The sequence below is a fragment of the Pleurodeles waltl genome, chromosome 6 (genome assembly GCF_031143425.1).
Source record: "Pleurodeles waltl isolate 20211129_DDA chromosome 6, aPleWal1.hap1.20221129, whole genome shotgun sequence".
Lineage (NCBI taxonomy): Eukaryota > Metazoa > Chordata > Amphibia > Caudata > Salamandridae > Pleurodeles > Pleurodeles waltl.
In genome coordinates, this window is record NC_090445.1 from 1,274,194,569 (window position 1) to 1,274,213,603 (window position 19,035).

Sequence of the window (19,035 nt, forward strand, 5' to 3'; positions counted from 1 at the left end):
ATGATAATGCTGCTCTGAATGAACTTTAGCCTAAACATTTTTATGGTCTATATGTGATAATTTTATCCATGCTTGTGTACATGAGGTGAAGATTTTAAGTAATGATGCAATAAACATTTACACAGGATTTCCAACATGTGGGTGACACTTTGTCCTGACTTTAAAACTGGGTTGCAGAGCAATTTCTCAGCTCGCTGACTAATGTCCCCTTTGAACTGTGTCTTTAAATCCTTTTTAAGTCTCTCTTTGAAAATAGTGATCTCATAGGCCAAACAGAAAGAATTGCATGTGGATGAACAGAAGGGCATTAGGTCAGGACAAGCCCAGATGGATCACCCCGTCTCACCTGGACCTGGAGTCCAAGGGGGACTGTAAAATCCTACTCCACAGTGACGTTGTGGACGTCAGCGTTGTCTTCAACAACATAGAAGGAAGCATCCTATAGTGTCTAATTCCCTGCTAGCCTCTAGTATAGGGTAAGGAAAATCCATCTGGACCTCCCATGGTTCAAGTGGGGGTAGAGGTTGCCTAAAAATGGGTGGCAGAGTGTGCCATGATGCTAGGATTTGAACCAGCACACCCCTGAATCAAGCTTCTAAGGGGCCTCCATAACAAAGTAGTCCTTGTATGCATGAATCCAACAAATGGCCAGGAGCCCTACAATACATTAGATGGCTTATAGCAAGCACCACCACTCTCTAAACATATACTGCTCTCTCTAGTGTGCAAAAGTACACTTAAAATGAGTGTGCCAGCACTCGGGTGCAGTTGAAGTAGCCAGGTAGGTACGTATGTAGGTAGCAGTTTACTAAAGCACAAATGTTCACCCAAAAGGGTATCTTAGTGCCACATTACAAAACTGAAGGCTCCACAAATCATAACCCACACAGTGCAGAGATCTGTGCAAGCCGAAAGCCAGCATTCCATTGGTCATAGTCTATGGTACAGCACTGTTGTCTGCAAAGTGAGTGGGCAGCTTGTGCCATCTTAAAAATGGGCTTGAATCCTGGATCACCCTCAGGTAGGGTTTGCCCATATGGCAATTAGGTTTTGGCCGACGGGCTGGTCTGACATGTCAGTGTGTGGGACAGTTTTTAGGACCGTTTTATGATCTACTGGGCCGGTGGGTTTTAATGTTGATTTCCCTGTTATTAAATGAAACATTGCCTGCAGCAAGCTCAAATCCATGCACTCTTCCATACATTGCAAATCAGTTCGACAGCGTGCTTGATAGGTTCGAATCTGCCACAATATGTAAACATGGGCACTTTTTACCTTTCTGATTCAATAATGGGCCACTTTTGTTTTGGTGCCAGTGCCTTTTCTATGTTGCAGTTCGCCACTGATGAGAGCTTTTGACAGCAGTCAATAAATAGATGGCCTTTTTAATCTACGGTGAAATTGATGATACTTGTTTTCTAGAGCGGCTGTGGTTGCTCCATGAAAGATGTGTTTGATTGCCTGAATGCTATTTTCACATGATAAAGGGGATGCACTGGTTATGGAGGATGGATTTCATGAGAGCATTAATCCCCTCTGGTGTATATTGTATATGCACAGCGATGTTTTATAGCCTCTGTTATTTGTGTGCAGTTTGTACCTTTAAAGAATTTCGTGTTCCTGCAGACCTTTAAACCTGCATCACCTTGAAATTAAAATGAAGTGCTATCTGCAGCATAATTTAGTGGTGCTCGCAAGGTCAGGGTGAGCAGCACTTGTAATCTCTGATTGCCGATCTTTTCTTCTAGGTGGAGGGCTTCTATGGAACCTCGGAGGGCAGCAGCCAGACCTTGGATCTGAAACGTGGTCTCGTCAGTCTGTTTCAGCTCCAGCTGCATTCAGGCATTGAGGTATTTGGCCAAGTAAAGCAAGAAACGATGTTGAATGAATTGTTCACTATGTCAAACCTAAATCTACTCCTGGGATTATATTGTAAAGTGGGTACATTTTGCTTTCTAATTTTTAAAGTAATAATAAATATGAATATTCAGGCCTGTAAATCTACATCCTAGATAGATCCTATATAAAAGCACCTATCCTATATAGGTGCACCTTTATTACACAGCTCTAAAAACATATATGCTAACATAACATAACAAAAGCAATTTAATGGAAATGAATAAGCACTGAATAAAATGTGGAGCCCACAAACTAGACAAAAAAATTCAAGTTAGAAAGCTAAGTGGATTCAGAGTTTATACCATTGGTCATAAAATCTGCCTGACCTTTATTATAGGCTTTTTTTTTTAGAGAGCGGAATAGTCATGGGGTTTTTTGACGAAAAACATAGCTGGAAATGAGGATAAAAAGGAAATTTAATACCAATGAAGAATAGGCCTTTACCATAGACTGCAGTTTTGCTGAAGGAGAGATCTCGGATCAGAACCTAGCTGATAGGCGAAAGCCAGTGGACTTGGCCCAGGCAAGCCAACAATGATTTGGCCATACTTTCTGTCAGCTAGTCAACCGCTAAATTTTGTATATTTTTCATCCGATATTCCCAGGTAGACAGTATTGCTGTAACTGTGTGTGAGGGATGTGGGAACCAATTAGACAGTTACATGCTAGGCACATACTTTATTCAGCTAATTTAGCCATAAAAAAAAAAACTGAAAAATTAAAACAATTAAAATGTGGGAACAGTACAGTCGAAGCAGACTATACATATGAGGGCGAAAACAATATAAAACAGTTCAGACTGACAGATAATTTGAAATAATGAAACATAATGCCACAGGATTGAATGGGCAGAAGCCCTCATGGTTGTTCTGATCCTGTTTGAACGGCAGGGGTGGCACACCGCTATATTGGTGGAGCGTCACCCCGCTGCTGAAAGCAGAAAAAAAAGGGATAATAAAAGTATTTTATTATCCCTTTCTAAAAGTATTTTATTATCCCTTTATTTTTCCGCTTTAGTAGGGCGGGACCAGCCTCCTTCACGTCACCAAGTGGAGTAGGAGTAGTGGTGCGCTTCTAAGTGTGCATGTCAGTTTGCCCAGCCAGCCAAACAGACATGTGCACTTAGAAACTCTCCAATGGCTGTATATCACAGCCCAGTGGAGACCAAACGCAGTGCCCCACTCTCTCCCCGAGCGGCATTCCTGCCCGCTCAGGCCAATTTCAGCACTTCTTTTGTGCTGTGTAACAGCATGAGAGAAGCTTTGGGATTGGTTGGGGAGGGAAGAAGACGAGAGGCAGCTGGAGTGGCGGGTCATGGAGGGGCGGGTACATTTATTTATTTATTCTTTTTACTGCCCCCCAACCCCCCTCCTGTACACGCAGATCGTAGTGCTGCCCCCGCACCTTCCTGGCAGCAGATGCAACTGATGAACAGCATATATAACTAATTACTGCTTGGCAAATGAGCTCACTTTTCAGGCACTGGAGAAATTACAAACTCAGTTATGCTGACCTAAGTTTAAAAGAACACTGGGCTCTGGAAACAGAATAAAATCAGCAAAAAACATAAAATGGATAAAAGATTACTGGCTAGTGTTCTCATGTGGGCAGCAGAGCAAGGAGGAAATCTAACTACCTTGTTTAGTAAAGCTACCAAGAAATGAGCTGTAGGCAGCCTAAAACAAGTCAAATAGAACCTGTGTTCCTTGTTAGGAGTTCACAACAGCTGTTAACTCCAGATGATAAGGAACATTATCCAAAGTCTGGGACTTAGTTGCCCGTTTCAGATCCCTGTTATTTTCAAAAAGAGTTTGAATAAGAGTTCTCAAATTATTGCTGATTTCCCCAGGCAATTGAACCAAATGCAGGATCCCAGATCTGAAAATGATTTTCTAATATAAGCCAGCCAAGCATTTTTATCTTTTCACTTTAATGCAGTCTGCCAGGACTAGGCAGGAACATTTTGGGTGGGGGAGCTCCAGAATTTTGCCCACAGTAAAAGTGGCGCCATCCTAATCACGTCCTCTATGTGTGGTATTCTAACCTCTGTTTGAGCAATAATAATGGCAGTGCATCTTGGTACTGCCAACGGTCTGGCAAGGAATTTATTCTCAACAGTTTGTAGGTGATTGCAATCCACATACCTCTAAACTACAGCTCTGCACATACCAAAAGTGAGGCATTTAGCCCTATAGAGGGCAAAGAGTTAATTAGCAGGATTTTGTTAAGCCTCTAGGCTCATTTAAACATAGTATCACCCAGATTTTCTATTTTGAGCCTTCTCTGGGTCAGAAGCTTATGCCATTTGAAATTTGTATCCAGCATAATCCTAAAATAATGAAAAATTCGGACTTTAATAATAAAAGTCTCATCAGTGGTGGTCCTACAGGAGCGGATACTTTTAGGGTTGAAAGTCGCAACAAAGGATTTCCTATGATTAACCCTTAATTTCAGATACCTCATGAACTCATTAAAGGAATCCAATAACATCTGGAGCCCATTTTGGGTCTGTGATAAAAACACAGCATCATTTGCATAGAGGAGAACAGGCATTGATTGATTCCCAACCATTGGCAGGTCCTGCCCTTTGGCCTGTAAGACTATAGAGCAATTATATAAAAGGAAAAGAAAGGGGGCTAAAATGCAGCCCTGTCTGACCCCCTTGCAGAACTTAAAGGGAGGTACATGCCCCATCAAGTTCATACTATACTTGGGCTAGGTCAGTGGTTCCCAACCTGGGGTTCCACGAAGCCTCCCCAGGAGTCCGTGGCTGCTTAGAAAATGAAATAGTATTAACAGATTATTAAAGTGTAGATACTTAAAGTGGCTAAATGTACAATTGAAAATGTTTACTGTACTGTAAATGTCAAGCAACGTGGAATTGGAGACTAAAAATTAAATTAGTATCCTCAGATTGATTTGTGGGAGCAGTACAGGTGCATCAATCAGAATATAGTATTAATGATGTGTGATTTAATTGAATTTAGAAAAGCTCCAACATCCCTCTCAAAATTAAATCATTTCTTATTTATTTCCGTTTGCACATTAAATAAAATGTGCAATGATTTGTGTACGTGTTTGATGAATGCTTGTTTCTGTATTGTTTTGCATTTCAAATTATCAACAATGTTTAAGCCGGGGTACCCGTCTTCCAGTAATGACTCAGTGGAGGGAGGGATCCCAGAATTCTAATAATGATTCAGTGGGGTCCCTGGGTTACAGTAATAATAATGTGGGGGTCCGCAGAGTTCAAAAGGTTGGGAACAACTGGGCTAGTATATCCAAGTGCAGGCGCTTAGGGACTTCAGGCAGAGAGCTATCCACAATCGACTTTGTCATTAGGTCCCACAACCTACCCCTGCCCACCAGATCGAATGCACTAGAAAGATCCATGATGATTAAGATGTAAGGAGCCATTTGTGGCCTTAGCATTCTTTCCCGTGATCAGGAGCAGATTGAGGGAGTGCTCCACTGTGCCCACACCTTGTCCAAAACCGAACTGGACACCAGAGAGAAAACCTTTGTCTTCGGCCCAGTCTTTCAATTTCTGGAGCATCATCCTTCCAAAGATCTTGACAGAGTAGTCTAAAAGAGAAATCGGTGGTAACTTCTTGGGTTCCCTCTGTTGCCTTTCTTAAAGATGCGGACTATAGCAGATTTCCTCCAGAAACAAGGTATTTCAGCCGTAAAGACAGCTCGAAATACATTTGTCAGCAAGGGGTCCCAAAAAGTTGGATTTTGTATAAAAACATCAATGGGAACGCCCATCGGGTGCCTGGGCCTTGCTGGGAATACTCTTTGAAATAGCAGACATTAATGGAAAAGGCGCTAGAATTACTACTGTTCTTAAAAGAATCAGAGGATGCATCTCTAGCTAAAGAAGGATTGAGGTCTGGGGTGGGCTGATTAGATGACATATCCTTGAAGATACTTGAGTAATAGGACAACTAGTCACCTGGGGAAATGTGGCAATCAGTTTTTAAATTTTTATAATCTTGACTATACAAATAATTAATCAATTCTCAGAAGGCCTTGGAATCCTTGAGACGCTAGTAAGTCCTTCCAGGACTTTTCCCTAATCTCTCTTCCTAGTTTTCAAAATAAGCTTGTATTCGTCCTAGCTTGCCTGATTTCTTCAATATTTTTGGGAAGGGACTTAGGGCCAGATGCAGGAAGAAAGCAAATTGCGACTTGCAATTTGCTATGCAGAAAGGTGTCTCAGACACCTTCTGCAACTCGCAATGGGGTCGCAAAGACCCACCTCATAAATATTTATGAGGTGGGTCGCAGTTTGCGACCCCATTGCGTGTATAGGCACTCGCTAACATGGAGGCCTGCTGTAGTCAGCAGGCCTCCATGTTAGCGACCTGCTTTTAAATAAAGCAGTTTTTTTTTTTTTTTTAAATGTAGCCCGTTTTCCCTAAGGGAAAACGAGCTGCATTTCAAAAAATCCAAAACCTTTTGTTTCGTTTTTTTCAGGGCAGGGAGTGGTCCCTTGGACCACTCCCTGCCCTGAAAAAATGTTTTGGGGTCCATTCACAAAGGGGAAGGGGTCCCATGGGGACCCCTTCCCGTTTGCGAATGGGTTACCATCCACTTCAAGTGGATGGTAACTGCGACTCCATTTGCGACCGCATACGCGGTCACAAATGGAATTGCATACCATTGCGAATCGCAAATAGGAAGGGAACACCCCTTCCTATTTGCGATTCGGAAATGCATTTTGCGAGTCGGATCCGACTCGCAAAATGCATTTCAACATACCAAAGTGGCTTTTGCGAGTCGCAAACGGCGTTTTTCGCCGTTTGCGACTCGCAAAACCCTTGCTACATCTGGCCCTTAGTTGTCTGTTTAAGATTCTTACATATAGCCGAACAAGCACAATTAAATTATATCTTTGGGACGGATTGGCTTGGTATAAATTCTCTTAGTAGTCAAGAGGTAAGACATTTCTTTACAGAGAGCGTCAACACTACCCAGTACTATGCGTGGCTCAACTGTGTCAGAAAGACAGAGCATCACATCCTCTCTCCTCTCGAACACTAGATCAGCAAAAAAATGTCCTTGGTCCAGGTGTTGCCGTTTGATGTGTATCCCCTTGTTAATACTATACTGCAGATCTGCAGTACATGCAGAGAGGGTCATTCCATAACTGGACAGGCAACACAAATGGTAATTAGATTATGGTCACTCTTATTGGACGGCAGGATTGCTGAATCTAGGACTCTAGGACTAGGGGGGATAAATCAGAAGAGAATAAAATGAAATAAGTAGTAGATCCCCCCCTCCCAATAAAAGTTAGGGGAACGATGTACCATGATCAACCAACTCCTGATTAAACAATACGTTATGCTTAAGAATGGTTTGGTTCAGTTCTTCGCCATAAGGGTTATGGTAAAAATGAGATAGATCCTCCCCTGCCAATCTTTTAGACCACAGATGCAGTCTCCTGGTGAAAAGCATTTTGACATATTAAAGTCTCCCAGCCAAATGATGGTCACCCAATCTGGGCAGTCCTTTAGAAAATCAGATATACTTGTATCCAGTTCCTAAATCAACTTATTGGGTAATTTGTGAAAAAGGTAAAATAAACATTTATCAGAAGGAAAAAAAGAATCCAAAGAACTCACAAACAAAACTTAGGTCCCCGGGGAGCACTGTAACACAGTGATTGTAACTTTAGTCAATTTAAGAGAGAGATCACTCCCATGCTCGATGGTGAGGGTGAAGCTGGGACACAAAAAGATTGAAAGCCATTAACTGATTGACACTTAAATGCAGTAAATGCAGGGGTTTTACTCTATAACTTAAACTGGAAGAAACAGATTGTGTATCCTGTATTGATATAGAATATGTAATAGTTGGAAATCAAGAAATAGTACAACATTTTCCATTGTCATTGTTGAAACTAGTGAGACATTGGTCACATTCAGAGATGCAGACAAAAACACAGGGCAGCAAATGATAACTTGGTGATATTGCTATTGGGACAGTGACACCGAGATATAGCCAAACGTGCAGTGTGATGATCTGAAAAACAGGCAGCAGAATACTGATACTCTCTTGTACCCCATGAGCTAGCGCCATCATATACACCATAAGCTAACTCTTTGATGCTGGTATGGACAATAACAAACCAGCAGTAACTGAAGATTTTCTGTAAAATACCTCAGCACCGAGGGGCACTGATCAGAGTCTTGATGTGAGCTGTGACTGAGCTCCCACAAAAGGAAAAGATCCTGACTTATATGAGTTGAACAGGTTACTTAATGGAATATTTTGTTTACCCCTGGTAGCTTGTCGTAAAATGCAAGGCTTTTCTGAGAGAAATACTTGTAGTACACGTGCAACAACACCAAAACAGCAGTTCAGTTAAGAAATGAAGAAATAAACATTTCCAAATTAAGATAGTTAAAAATAGAAATTAGATAAAAATTAAGAATCTTTTATGTAGAGTTTTAGAAAAACACTTTGGGTAACCAATGTTAGTTATTCTGGTGTCATGACAACCGGCTTGTGTCCTGATTTTGGGCACGCAGCGCAGTCAACGTGGCCCCTGAGATGGTACAGAGTGTACGACATGATCTTGTTGTTTTCCCGTCCTCCGCGTCAGTTGGTCCCGCCTGCCTGAAATCCTGCTGGAGGTGCTATGGGCTCCCGAGTGCAGAGTTATAAAAGACATACTCAGGAGCCCATCAATTGCCTGCAATTGAAGAAACAAAGCATAGAAACTTGCCTGAATTCCTGACACACCTTTCCTGCTTGTGGTTCCCCATGTACTGGATGGATCATCAATTTTCCTTGGCATTTTTGGCAGCACCTCCTTCAGGTAAGCATTTTCCTTGGTATTATTCCCTGAAGAAGACAAGTAAGAGAAACATTTTAACAACTGCAATCCATTTCCTCCAACATTTTGGTAAGATATATATATATATATATATATAGCATTTGCAATGGAATAGGTCTCGCAAATTTCGAAGTTAATTGCCATCCCTTGACAACAGCGCCCACAAACAAAAGAAAACATGAAAAGAAACTGAGAAAAGACAACTTGGCAAAATAATTAAAGTTAGCTTTAAAAAATAAATCTTTGCAATTTTGTGTCTGCTGGACACATTTTTGCCAGTTACAAGCCTTCTGTTTGCAGGACCCTTGAAGTTAAAAACAACAAATAGTACCTCAATCACGTCGGGAACAGCAGACTGGCACTAATTAACTCTCATCAAATTGTGCTTTATCCCTGCTCCATGCAGAGAAACGAATTACGGTTCCGTAGAGAAGAGTGCCACGCAAACCAACAAATGACGAGTGACAGACGGGCTCCAAGCCCTGTACTGAACACAGCATTGTCTTGCAAGCGAGATGCATATGCTAGTGCATGCACTCGCAGGCTCAACCCTAAAAATTTACTTACACAAAACCAGAGAAATTCAGCAGTTACAGTTAGAATTATTGCAAAAAGCTATAACTCGCGGCCAAAGGTAAATATAACATGTGCCCCCACCACGCAGAGTTTTTTTTCAATAATTTGATTTCTGATGTTTCATTGATATTTTTATTGACGTTATAAAAGTGCTGTAATATCTGGGGCATTAGCAGTGCACAGAGAGGGCGCAAGTTATAGTTACCTTAGGCCACAAGTTTTAGTTACTTGAAATTCATGTAACTATTACAGCTGAATTTCTCTGGTTTTGTGCGAGTAAATTCAGAAACTATAACATCCCTATAACCTTTTAATTTCTAAGGTTTTTTCATTTCTATTTTCTAACTATAATGTACCTGTAACCTTTGTTTTTTTAATTTCATTTCTAAGGTTTTTTAAATTCTGTTTCTTAACTATGATGTCACCGTAAACGTAGTTTTTTTTCAGTAAAGTTCAATGTTTTTTTTTTTTTTACGGAAAGTGATTTTCATTACTATACATTAATCTAACCACTGCCACACAGGGCCTATGTCATAAATAGAGAAGAGGGGCCCTCCCCTGGCTGATCTCAGCTCCAGGGATCCCATCTCCTGGGGCCTGCCTTGATTAAATGCAGGAGGGGGGCCACGTAGGCCCCCCGGTCAATCTCAGACCCTGGGGCCCCATCTCCTGGGGCCCAGCCATGCCACTGGGTGCCCTGTGCACCCTGTGTGTGATGGGGACCGCCTGGGGAGCCTGAAGGCCTCTCTGGTCGCAGCCGACCCCTCCACCTCCTGCAGGAGCCGGCATTGCTTTTGCAGACAGGGAGCTGCTAAACGTGCAGCTCCCTGTCTGCAAAAGCAATTGTTTCCTCTGTTTCCCTGCCCAAATGTTCGTGGGCAGGGAAATAGAGGAAACCTCCACTCCCAGCAAGCAAGAGCTGTTTGACAGCTCTCACTTGCTGAGAGTGGAGTGTTTGCTGTGATTTGGCAGGTGCTGTCAGCTCCCACCATGTCACAGCAAACAGCTTTGTCTCGGGGGAAGGCACCCTAGGACATATTAGGAGCCGTCCCTGGTGGGTGGTGATCCACAGGGCCATTATTGGCTCCTCGAGGGGGGCCATGCAGCCCCCCTCCAGTATTTCACTTAGTCCCGGGGATGTTGTGGTCTCCGGATGTCTCCATTGGGCCCCCTTCACACACCTCCTTATTTTACACCTGGGGATTTGGTGTTCCATGGGAATGCAGGGGGGGAGCCGCAAGGCCCCTCGCATATCATAAAATATTAGCACCAGGGAGGTCGTGGTCCCTGGGCTGCACGGTGTCTGCAGAACCCCCAAACATTTTACACACTTTGCCTCTGGAAGGTGGTGGTTACCGGGGCTGTAGGGGTGCTGCAGGATACCCCCTACTTTTTATACTCATTTTGCACAAGGAGATGGTGGTTCCTGGGGCACGGGGGGCCGCATACTATTGAATGAAGCCCCGGGGAGGTGGCAGTCCTGAGGCATAAATAAACCTAAAAGAGGGGCCCTGTGTGCCCCTCTCCTTTATTTTTGTACATGCACACGGGACCTAGCCCACCGGTGGGCTTCATTAAAACAAACATAGGAGACTGCACTTTGAAAAAATAAAATCGCTGTGAATTTGCAACGGCGTTGAGTATACATGTTTGTGAACAATCACACACTTTAAGGGAAACAACGCCTTTTAATGCACATTTCCCACCCCTTGCATGGGATTTTCTATTGTGGACTCCTTGGCACACATAGCAGAGTAACCTGTTGTAGTAGATGTTGATACACCTGACGGGAATTCCTGTGGATTCCTGTCAGGTGTACAGAAGGCGTTTATGGCCATAAACATAAGTTTACGGCCAAAAATGTTTTGTAAATAGGGCCCTCAAGATCTGCCATAATGTTATGTGCACCAGCTGGCCTCCCTTTCTCATTCTTCAGTTCCCTGCCCTACTCCCGTAAAAGAGTCCATAAATTCTCATATGAGGCTCTGTCAAAAAGCCAGAAAATGCATGATTAGTAAACGGTCCTTGACCCTGGAAAATTAATTCCTGTCATCGGCACACACATACACTCATGTCTGCACACATGCACACATCCCCCTCACCTGTCCACACACTTACACATACCCACCCACACCCCTTCACGCACGCATGCATACACATACACACCCATTCAGCATACGCATACATGCACTCAGACACACCCACTCACTCACATTCATCAACACAGACACACCCATTCACGTGCACATACACGCACACACACATTCACATTCACTCGCATACACGCATGCATTCAGCATCCCCCTCCGCAAACATGCACACACGCACCGAAACACACAGACCCCTCATCCCCTTCGGACACCCACTTACCTCCTCAGTCGACGTGGACCTCCAAGAGGAGTTTGGTCTTGGCGGTCTTCCCTCGCCACCACCACCACACCAGCAGGACTCCACCAAGCCGTATTACGGCTTCTAATAAGGTGGGCGGAGTCCTGCTGGCGTGGCGGTGCCGGCGAGGGACCTGCCTCTACAGCACCGATCGCCAGCACGACTGCTGGCTGCTTTCTGCCTCAATAATGGCGGAAAGCAGCCAGCACTCATAACATGGCGGTCTGCCAGAAATTGACTGCCAAAGTCCAAATGAGGGCCTTAGTTTCATTCAGTTCTCTGATTGGTTGGGTGAAGCTAGGAATTTAAAAGACGAAAAACAGCCAGAGATTGATGACAGCTCTTTAGTGACTCACACTTAAGTCCCCAGCATTCTCCTTAAAATGTATTCCAAAGTAGCCTTGTCAAAATAAAATTATATGCTGCTTTCTGCATCTCACTCTGTCTCCCATGTTCTGCTGTACTGCCCGGATACACCTGAAGGAAATCCTCACCCCTAAGCTCTCATCCAAATCACCACGTCTGTGTTTGGTCTCCTTGTCCGAGGAAGATTCCCCTTACAAAGAAATGTTGTGCGACATCAGTTATTTATTAGAAGAGGTTGCCAGGAAATATGGTAGAACATCTGCCCTTCCTTCTTGAATCCATTGGTTGTTTGTTTTGTGATGGACCAACTGTAGCATCTATATGGCTATTTGACAAACACTGAAACTGAGCTCTGTTAGGTTATATTTCATAATTCTAATAATGCTTAACAATTTAAAACATTGATAAAGAGTTTAAGAAATCAAAAGCTAATAATTCATTGAATATTTCAGACATTCAGTGGCTGCACTTTGAAACCAGAATTTATCTTGAATTGTCCTGTTTCACCCACAAAGCCCATCACCTTGGCGTACCCAGTTATCTGCAAAGATAGTCCTCATTCACCTGGAAATGTTACTGTAGAAACATAGAAATTATATTTACTTCTTCTGTTTGTGAAAATGGCAAAGTCCAAAACTCTATAGCAAGCCTTTTCCTGTAGAGCATTTGACGATTTCAGGACTGCTTAGCCATGAAGATATCAGACTTGCCTCTTACCTCCTCTCCCTTACCAATGTCTTGAAAACTCTCCTACTCAGCATTACTGTAATGATGCATTCCTTTGCTCCTATCCATTGTTTAGTTAACACCTGAATGCTTGGTGTCAGCATGCAAGTGTTATATTTGTTGCCTTTGGAACGTTTTATGCTTATATGGGTTATAGTGCAAGTTGGATTTTGGACATATGGGCCAGCTCACCCGCCCATAAAAATCACCTTATGCACTGTAATGATTGAAATACGGCAGTTAGGATTGCATATGGGTAATTCTACATTATGCAGAGAAGACAGGGAAGCAACATCATTTTGAATATTGCTCCCTTGCCAGCTACTCCAAGTGGTAAGAATTCCCTTGCAACCATATTATTTCATTCGGAACAGCAAAGGTTTCATATTGAGCTCCCAGGCTTAGTGGTTTTTCAAGACTATCTGCATACCAAGATAATTGAAGTGATCTGTCACTTTCTACAGGGTAGTTATTTCCCCCATTTTAGAATTGTCACTGGTCACCAGTATATAAATCGACTTGTAGAAGTTTTGAGCAAGGATAAAGGTTTCACCATAGATGTTCACCATGCTCATAAGTCTGGGAAAGGAGTGCTCGGGGTCCCCTATTTATATATCAGAATATCATCTGTGCATAGCGAAATTCTATCTTACATTAATGACCCACAACAGAATCCACTCATCTGTGCATCACAATGCTTCAAATCGGCTAATAGCTCGATGGTCAATGCAAATAAGAGGGGTGAGAGAGAGCATTCTTGCCTCATTCTCTTTTGTAGGTCAATGGGGGAGAGAGAGTCCCTTTGGCCAGAACCACTTCCCAGTCGTTAGTGTAGAGAACCCGGAAATATCTCTGAAAGAGCTGGCCAAAACGAATTTGGGCTAATAATTTAAACATAAAGAGCCAGTGGACAGAATCGAACACCTTCTCGAAATCTATAGAGACGAGGGCCCTTGGATCATTACAATCCTGGGATCTGTTGAGAGCTATATTTAAATACCTATGGCAGTGAAAGGTATTGCACCTGCCATAAAGCTGTTCTAGTTGCAGTGTATTACTGTCCAAATAATGGTGATCAATCTGTTCACCAGGACCTTAGCTAAAGTCTTCACCTCTGAGTTAATCAGGAATATGTGACAGTAGGAGAAACATTGTGTTGGGGTACGTCCTGGTTTCAAAATGACAGAAATTGTAGCCTCATGTAAATTGGATAGTAGAATTCCTGTCACGTAGGCTTTCTTGTAAAGCTTGAGAGAGTGTCAAATGTGGTGCGTACTTCTTAAAAAACTCAAGAGGAAAACCGTTTGGTCCAGAGATCTTCCTGGGGTGGGCAAAGTTTTGATAACTTTTTGGAATCTATTCTATTTGAATAGGCTTGTCTTGCATCTGACTGCCTGCCTCCGAGAGTCGTGGGGGTATGTGATCATTTATAATGGTATTTTGGGTCTCTATTACTGGAGGGCCTCTGGCCTCATATGAGTGATAATAATTGGCAAATTCTTGTATTATTTGACTTGTGTCCATTAATGTGTAAGCCACTGGTGTCTGAATACTGGGCACAACTCTCAGTTCTAGGTGTCCATTCTTCAGCCAGTACAATAACTTCCCGGTCTTTTCTCCAAGCTTGTGTATCTTGCTTTACATTGCTGCACAAGCCTGTGCTGTATAACTGAATTTCTGTTTAAGCGCTAGACACAACTTTTCGGTGACTTTTCTAGCTCAATAATCTAACCTTCTGAGGCATCTACCCATCTACCTTCCATGTGTTTCTTTTTTCCACTCCTGTTTAGTAGGATATGGCTTGACCGCCTATGACCATTTTAAAAACCTTGCAGAGAGTGATTCTTAATTTAAACTTCCCCATACTCAGATCAATGTGGTCCACTATGTGTTTACATAAGTTTCCCGAGAGGCATCATGCTTTCAGCCTTCATGTCCCCCTGTGAGGTTGTCCCAGCAATCTGATGTCTAGCTGCATTGAGCATGATTTGTTAGTGGTTGTGGCAGTACACATGCATTTGCTAAGGCGCTTATGTTGATGGCATGGAGGAAAATATAATCAGTTCTAGAGGAGGATTTATGTTGGAGTGAGAAGTACATGAAGTTTCCAATGTCCGGGAGTAGGGTTCTCCAATTGTTGCTTAAGACTAGTGAGCGTGGCAGTCGTGAAGAGGATTGAATCTGCGAAGTGTCTGTGCGTCCTACTATCTTTAATGGGGTCCAGGATGGAATTAAAGTCACACCCCCACAAAGGTCAACCCCAGGGGAGCAGGGAGCAGTATATATAAAACTGTAATCATCTTGTTTTCTATTCGCGTAGGAGGGCCCTAGATTTTGAAGAAAACACAACCACAAATCTATCTTAGTCATCATAATGCACTTTTACAAACTGGACTGGAAAGTGTTTGTGTATGAGGGTAGCTGTCAATATGGGCAAGGAAGGGGCATTGCGTACCTGGTAGGTGGGTTTTCTGTAGCCAAACCACCTGCGGAGTATTGTGCTTGAGATATTGAAAGATTGCCCCCCTCTTGACTTTAATATTGAGGCCATTGACATTCCAAGAGAGGAGGTTAGAAGTATCATGGATGGTTATCCGGGGGGTTTGTCATAAGTTGTGCGTTCCTTCGAACGTGCTGTTTGATGCTGCACCTGTATAGGTGTAATAAAACAAACTAATCTAGTGAAACTAATAACCCCAACTCCACTCACTTTACACTTCCTAACGTGAAGCATCGATCGCCATGTCCCAAATTAGATACTATAAAACAGGAGGGGGAGTTTCCCAAATTGGGAACGTCTGAGCACTTTAGGTGCCTTAAAATCTAGTGCTGACCCAGCGTTAATTTACATACTGGAATAATGTGGGGGACTGGGAACCAACTCCCCAGCCTCCACTAAGGGAAATAAAACACAGTATTATAAAAGAATATCAACAATTATTCAGAATTTTGATTGTTTGATGCCACAATTCGAGGGGTAGGCCTGGTTATCTCAGATCTCTCACTGTCGCTATCTTCTCCATCAGTGCCCCTTGGTCATCAGTGCCATCCAGTCCCCTGAGGCCAATGGAAGTCCTCAACATTGTCCACCCTGATTCCTCCACTGCCAGGGTGGTTTGGGGTCCCCTTCATATCTCGAAGATTCTTTGCTCACAGGGCTGCTGAAGAAAGCCCCCAAAGTCCGTAATTCAAGCCTTTCCCACTTGCTTGGGGCCTTTCAAAGAAGTGAGCCTTACAGTAGTGAATAACCATTTTTGTGGGAAAAAGGAGCATGTATGTTATCTGTATGGCCTTTACCTTATGCTTGACAGCTAGTAAGGAGCATTAGATGAGGAATCTGAACACAGAAAAAGGGGAGTGTGCCCCCCTAACCCCTTCCTCCCCTCAGCAGAACAACTCAATTCATGGGACTGCAGCCAGTCATAGTTGTTTTCATTGAGGATGGCGGGTCACATGTAACTGTTTAATGTTGCCACCAGGCTTCCAAAAGCATACAGCAGTCAGCAACTTGTTGCGTCTTGCCTGCCATTCAGGAAGAGGGGAGTGAGGTTATCAGCGTGTCCACACAGTGCTGCCCCCAGCGCCATTCCTCACTAGTGTGGCGATCAAAGAGGTATGGGTCAGTCAATCCACAACCTGTGTGTCCATGCATGTGGACCTAAAAAAGAAGGGCCACTCCCGGACCCTATTACACTGCTGCAGTGCTCATTCACGTACGGTCACCGCTATTTTTCAACCTTTGATTGAAATTTGATACATTTTCCTTTTAAGTATGTTTATGTAGCCTGTAGTAGTATTCCTTGCACAAGCATGTAAAAGTGTAATTTTAAATCATAATTTGGCTGCATGTAACTGCCTAAAGGTCATTTTGTTTGCCGTTTTTGCTTCAGAATTACCAAATTTGGTTAAAGTGATGAGGCTAAAAGAGTAAATGTAAAGGTTTCTTTGATTGCAGATCATATCAGATAAACGTATTGAACAATACTATATCGATACAGTGACAATATTTTCAAATGTCTCTTTAATTCGAATGCCGTTTTAATTGACTTTACGCTTTGACTCATCCTTTCCCCCCAAATCAGGTGCTTTTGGTGTTGTCTCCGCCCTTCAGTACACATCAATCGTACATTTATTATTTGGAGTATGATTTATTGTATGCCTTTTTTTCTTTCAGGTTGATGTATCGGGGAAGTGTCTGGTAACATATAACGTTTCCCACAACAGCATTGTAAAGACTAAAGACCTGCACAGCTGCACGGGAGCAGCGCAAGGGCATACCTCAGTTAACAAAGCAAGTGAATACCTTATTTCAATAATAGCTTTGCTTAAGAAAGTTCATGGAAGGGGGCACGAAAAAGTAAAGAAGTTGAGTTATTTGACTTTTAAATTGTTTATTTTTTGCCTTACATAATTTTACCATCGCAATGTATACGGTTCACGTTTTTTGTCAGCCATAAAACATCTCTCATAATAGGTTCAGCAGACGTTTGACTAAAAACTCTTGGTGGGGGCTCAGGACAAAAGTCAATGCCATTTAACTAGTACGCATTTCCTTATCATTTACACAAATGCAACTACAGCAGTGCCATTTACATCCTGGCTGTCATTACTGGGTTGCCATCTTTGCTGCTGGCAAACAGCATATGCAGATCTCTGGATTTTCTGGGCGCCACTTTTCTGATCCATCTTTATTTCAAATGTACAATCTTATTCAACTTTTCCAGGAAACCCTCTGCCTTTGGTAAAACTCGCTGGAATCACCATGCAAAAACCTCTCCCAATGCAAAAGATGGCACTAGTTCTAAAATTTCAGACATGCTGCTCAATTTTGTCCCGCAATCTGATATAATATCTGATTCAATTACATTTTGTAATCATATCAGCGGATATCTATTGATTACTGTGGATTTACTTGAAGGTTTATAGGGTTTACTGTTGAAGATAGACATTTTTCTCTCTTGAGTGTAAGTCTGGGGACATGTTCAGCCTTTGCATGTTGCCGTTGAGTCTAGATGAGTGATGGGAGAAGTTAGATCACGTATGACACAACCCCAAGATGATACTGATTTCAGCTTTAGCATTTCGGATGTGTGGTATTAAGGTTTGAATTTAATAGCTCATTAGAACAATAAAAGCCAAATGCACCTGATGAGGATTGGGTTTCGGGTTCACAATTGTTGAAGAACCAATATTGAAACATTACTACAGAGCATTTTCTCATGCTTTTAATACATAGCAACATATTTGCACCATTTGCGTTTGGCTTTTTCACATGTCATTGGAGGATTATGTTAAAGGAATCCATTCCTCCCCAGTAGTAAAGATGGGTCAGACAGCTCCTTAATTGCTTCCTGTAAGAAATACATAAGTGACCATATCAAAGAAATTTGCTCTTTATTTTTTTACTTCTCAAGTTTCCACACATATTTAGGAAAGCTGAAGCATTCACCCTTCCTGCAAATGGTGTATATTTTTACTTTTAATATGATTTTATTTTGGCTGGTATCTGGCTGCGGTGTAATTTGCCTGGCATCAATTCACAAAAGTACATTTGGTTGTAAGCCTTAATTAAACCGACTTGGAATTCCCAAAGAGTTTCATGACAGGCATAAGGCCACTTAAAGGTGTTGAGATCTCGCTCACAATTGTGGACAGCTCACCTTTTGTAAATCCCACTTAAAGTAGTGGAATACAGGCATTCTGAGGAGTTTCAATGTGTGGTTAGCCTAAGAAGATTGGAAAAGCCTACAAACTATGGGCCTGATTTAGATCTTTGTGTGGGGGAATAGTCCGTCACAAACGTGACAGATATCCCATCCACCGTGTTACAATCCCATTATATCCTATGGGGATCGTAATACAGCAGATGGGGTATCCGTCATGTTTGTGATGGAGAATTCCATCTGCCAAGATCTAAATCAGACTCTGTAATTATGGGCATTCACAGACTTCTCATAGGGTCAGATATTTTCTCCAGCACAGTGCTGACTTATATCACTTTCCAGGGTGGAAAGGGGAATGACTTACCTGAGATTTGATGGGGCTATAAGGGAAGATGCTTTTCCATGGAAACATGTGACATGCTTTGGCTACAGTTGCATTCCACTGATTTTACACAGGTCAGGAAAGAAACAGGCATGCATGGTAAAGTTCTGTGTGTAGTGTGCCAGTGAAGCCAGCTACTTATTACAAGGTGCAGGTTTACAAGAAGGTGCTTGTCTGACATGACGAGA

At 42.5% G+C, this 19,035-nt stretch overlaps 1 protein-coding gene across 1 annotated transcript in view; it reads left to right on the top strand.

Moving 5' to 3' along the window:
• LOC138300801 (microsomal triglyceride transfer protein-like) overlaps positions 1–19,035 on the top strand; it is a 498,282-nt gene that overhangs the window by 161,403 nt on the left and 317,844 nt on the right. The window contains exons 5-6 of the mRNA XM_069240573.1: positions 1,749–1,850; positions 16,977–17,093. Of these exons, the coding sequence (XP_069096674.1) occupies positions 1,749–1,850; positions 16,977–17,093 (219 nt within the window). The remainder of the gene's footprint in view (positions 1–1,748; positions 1,851–16,976; positions 17,094–19,035) is intronic.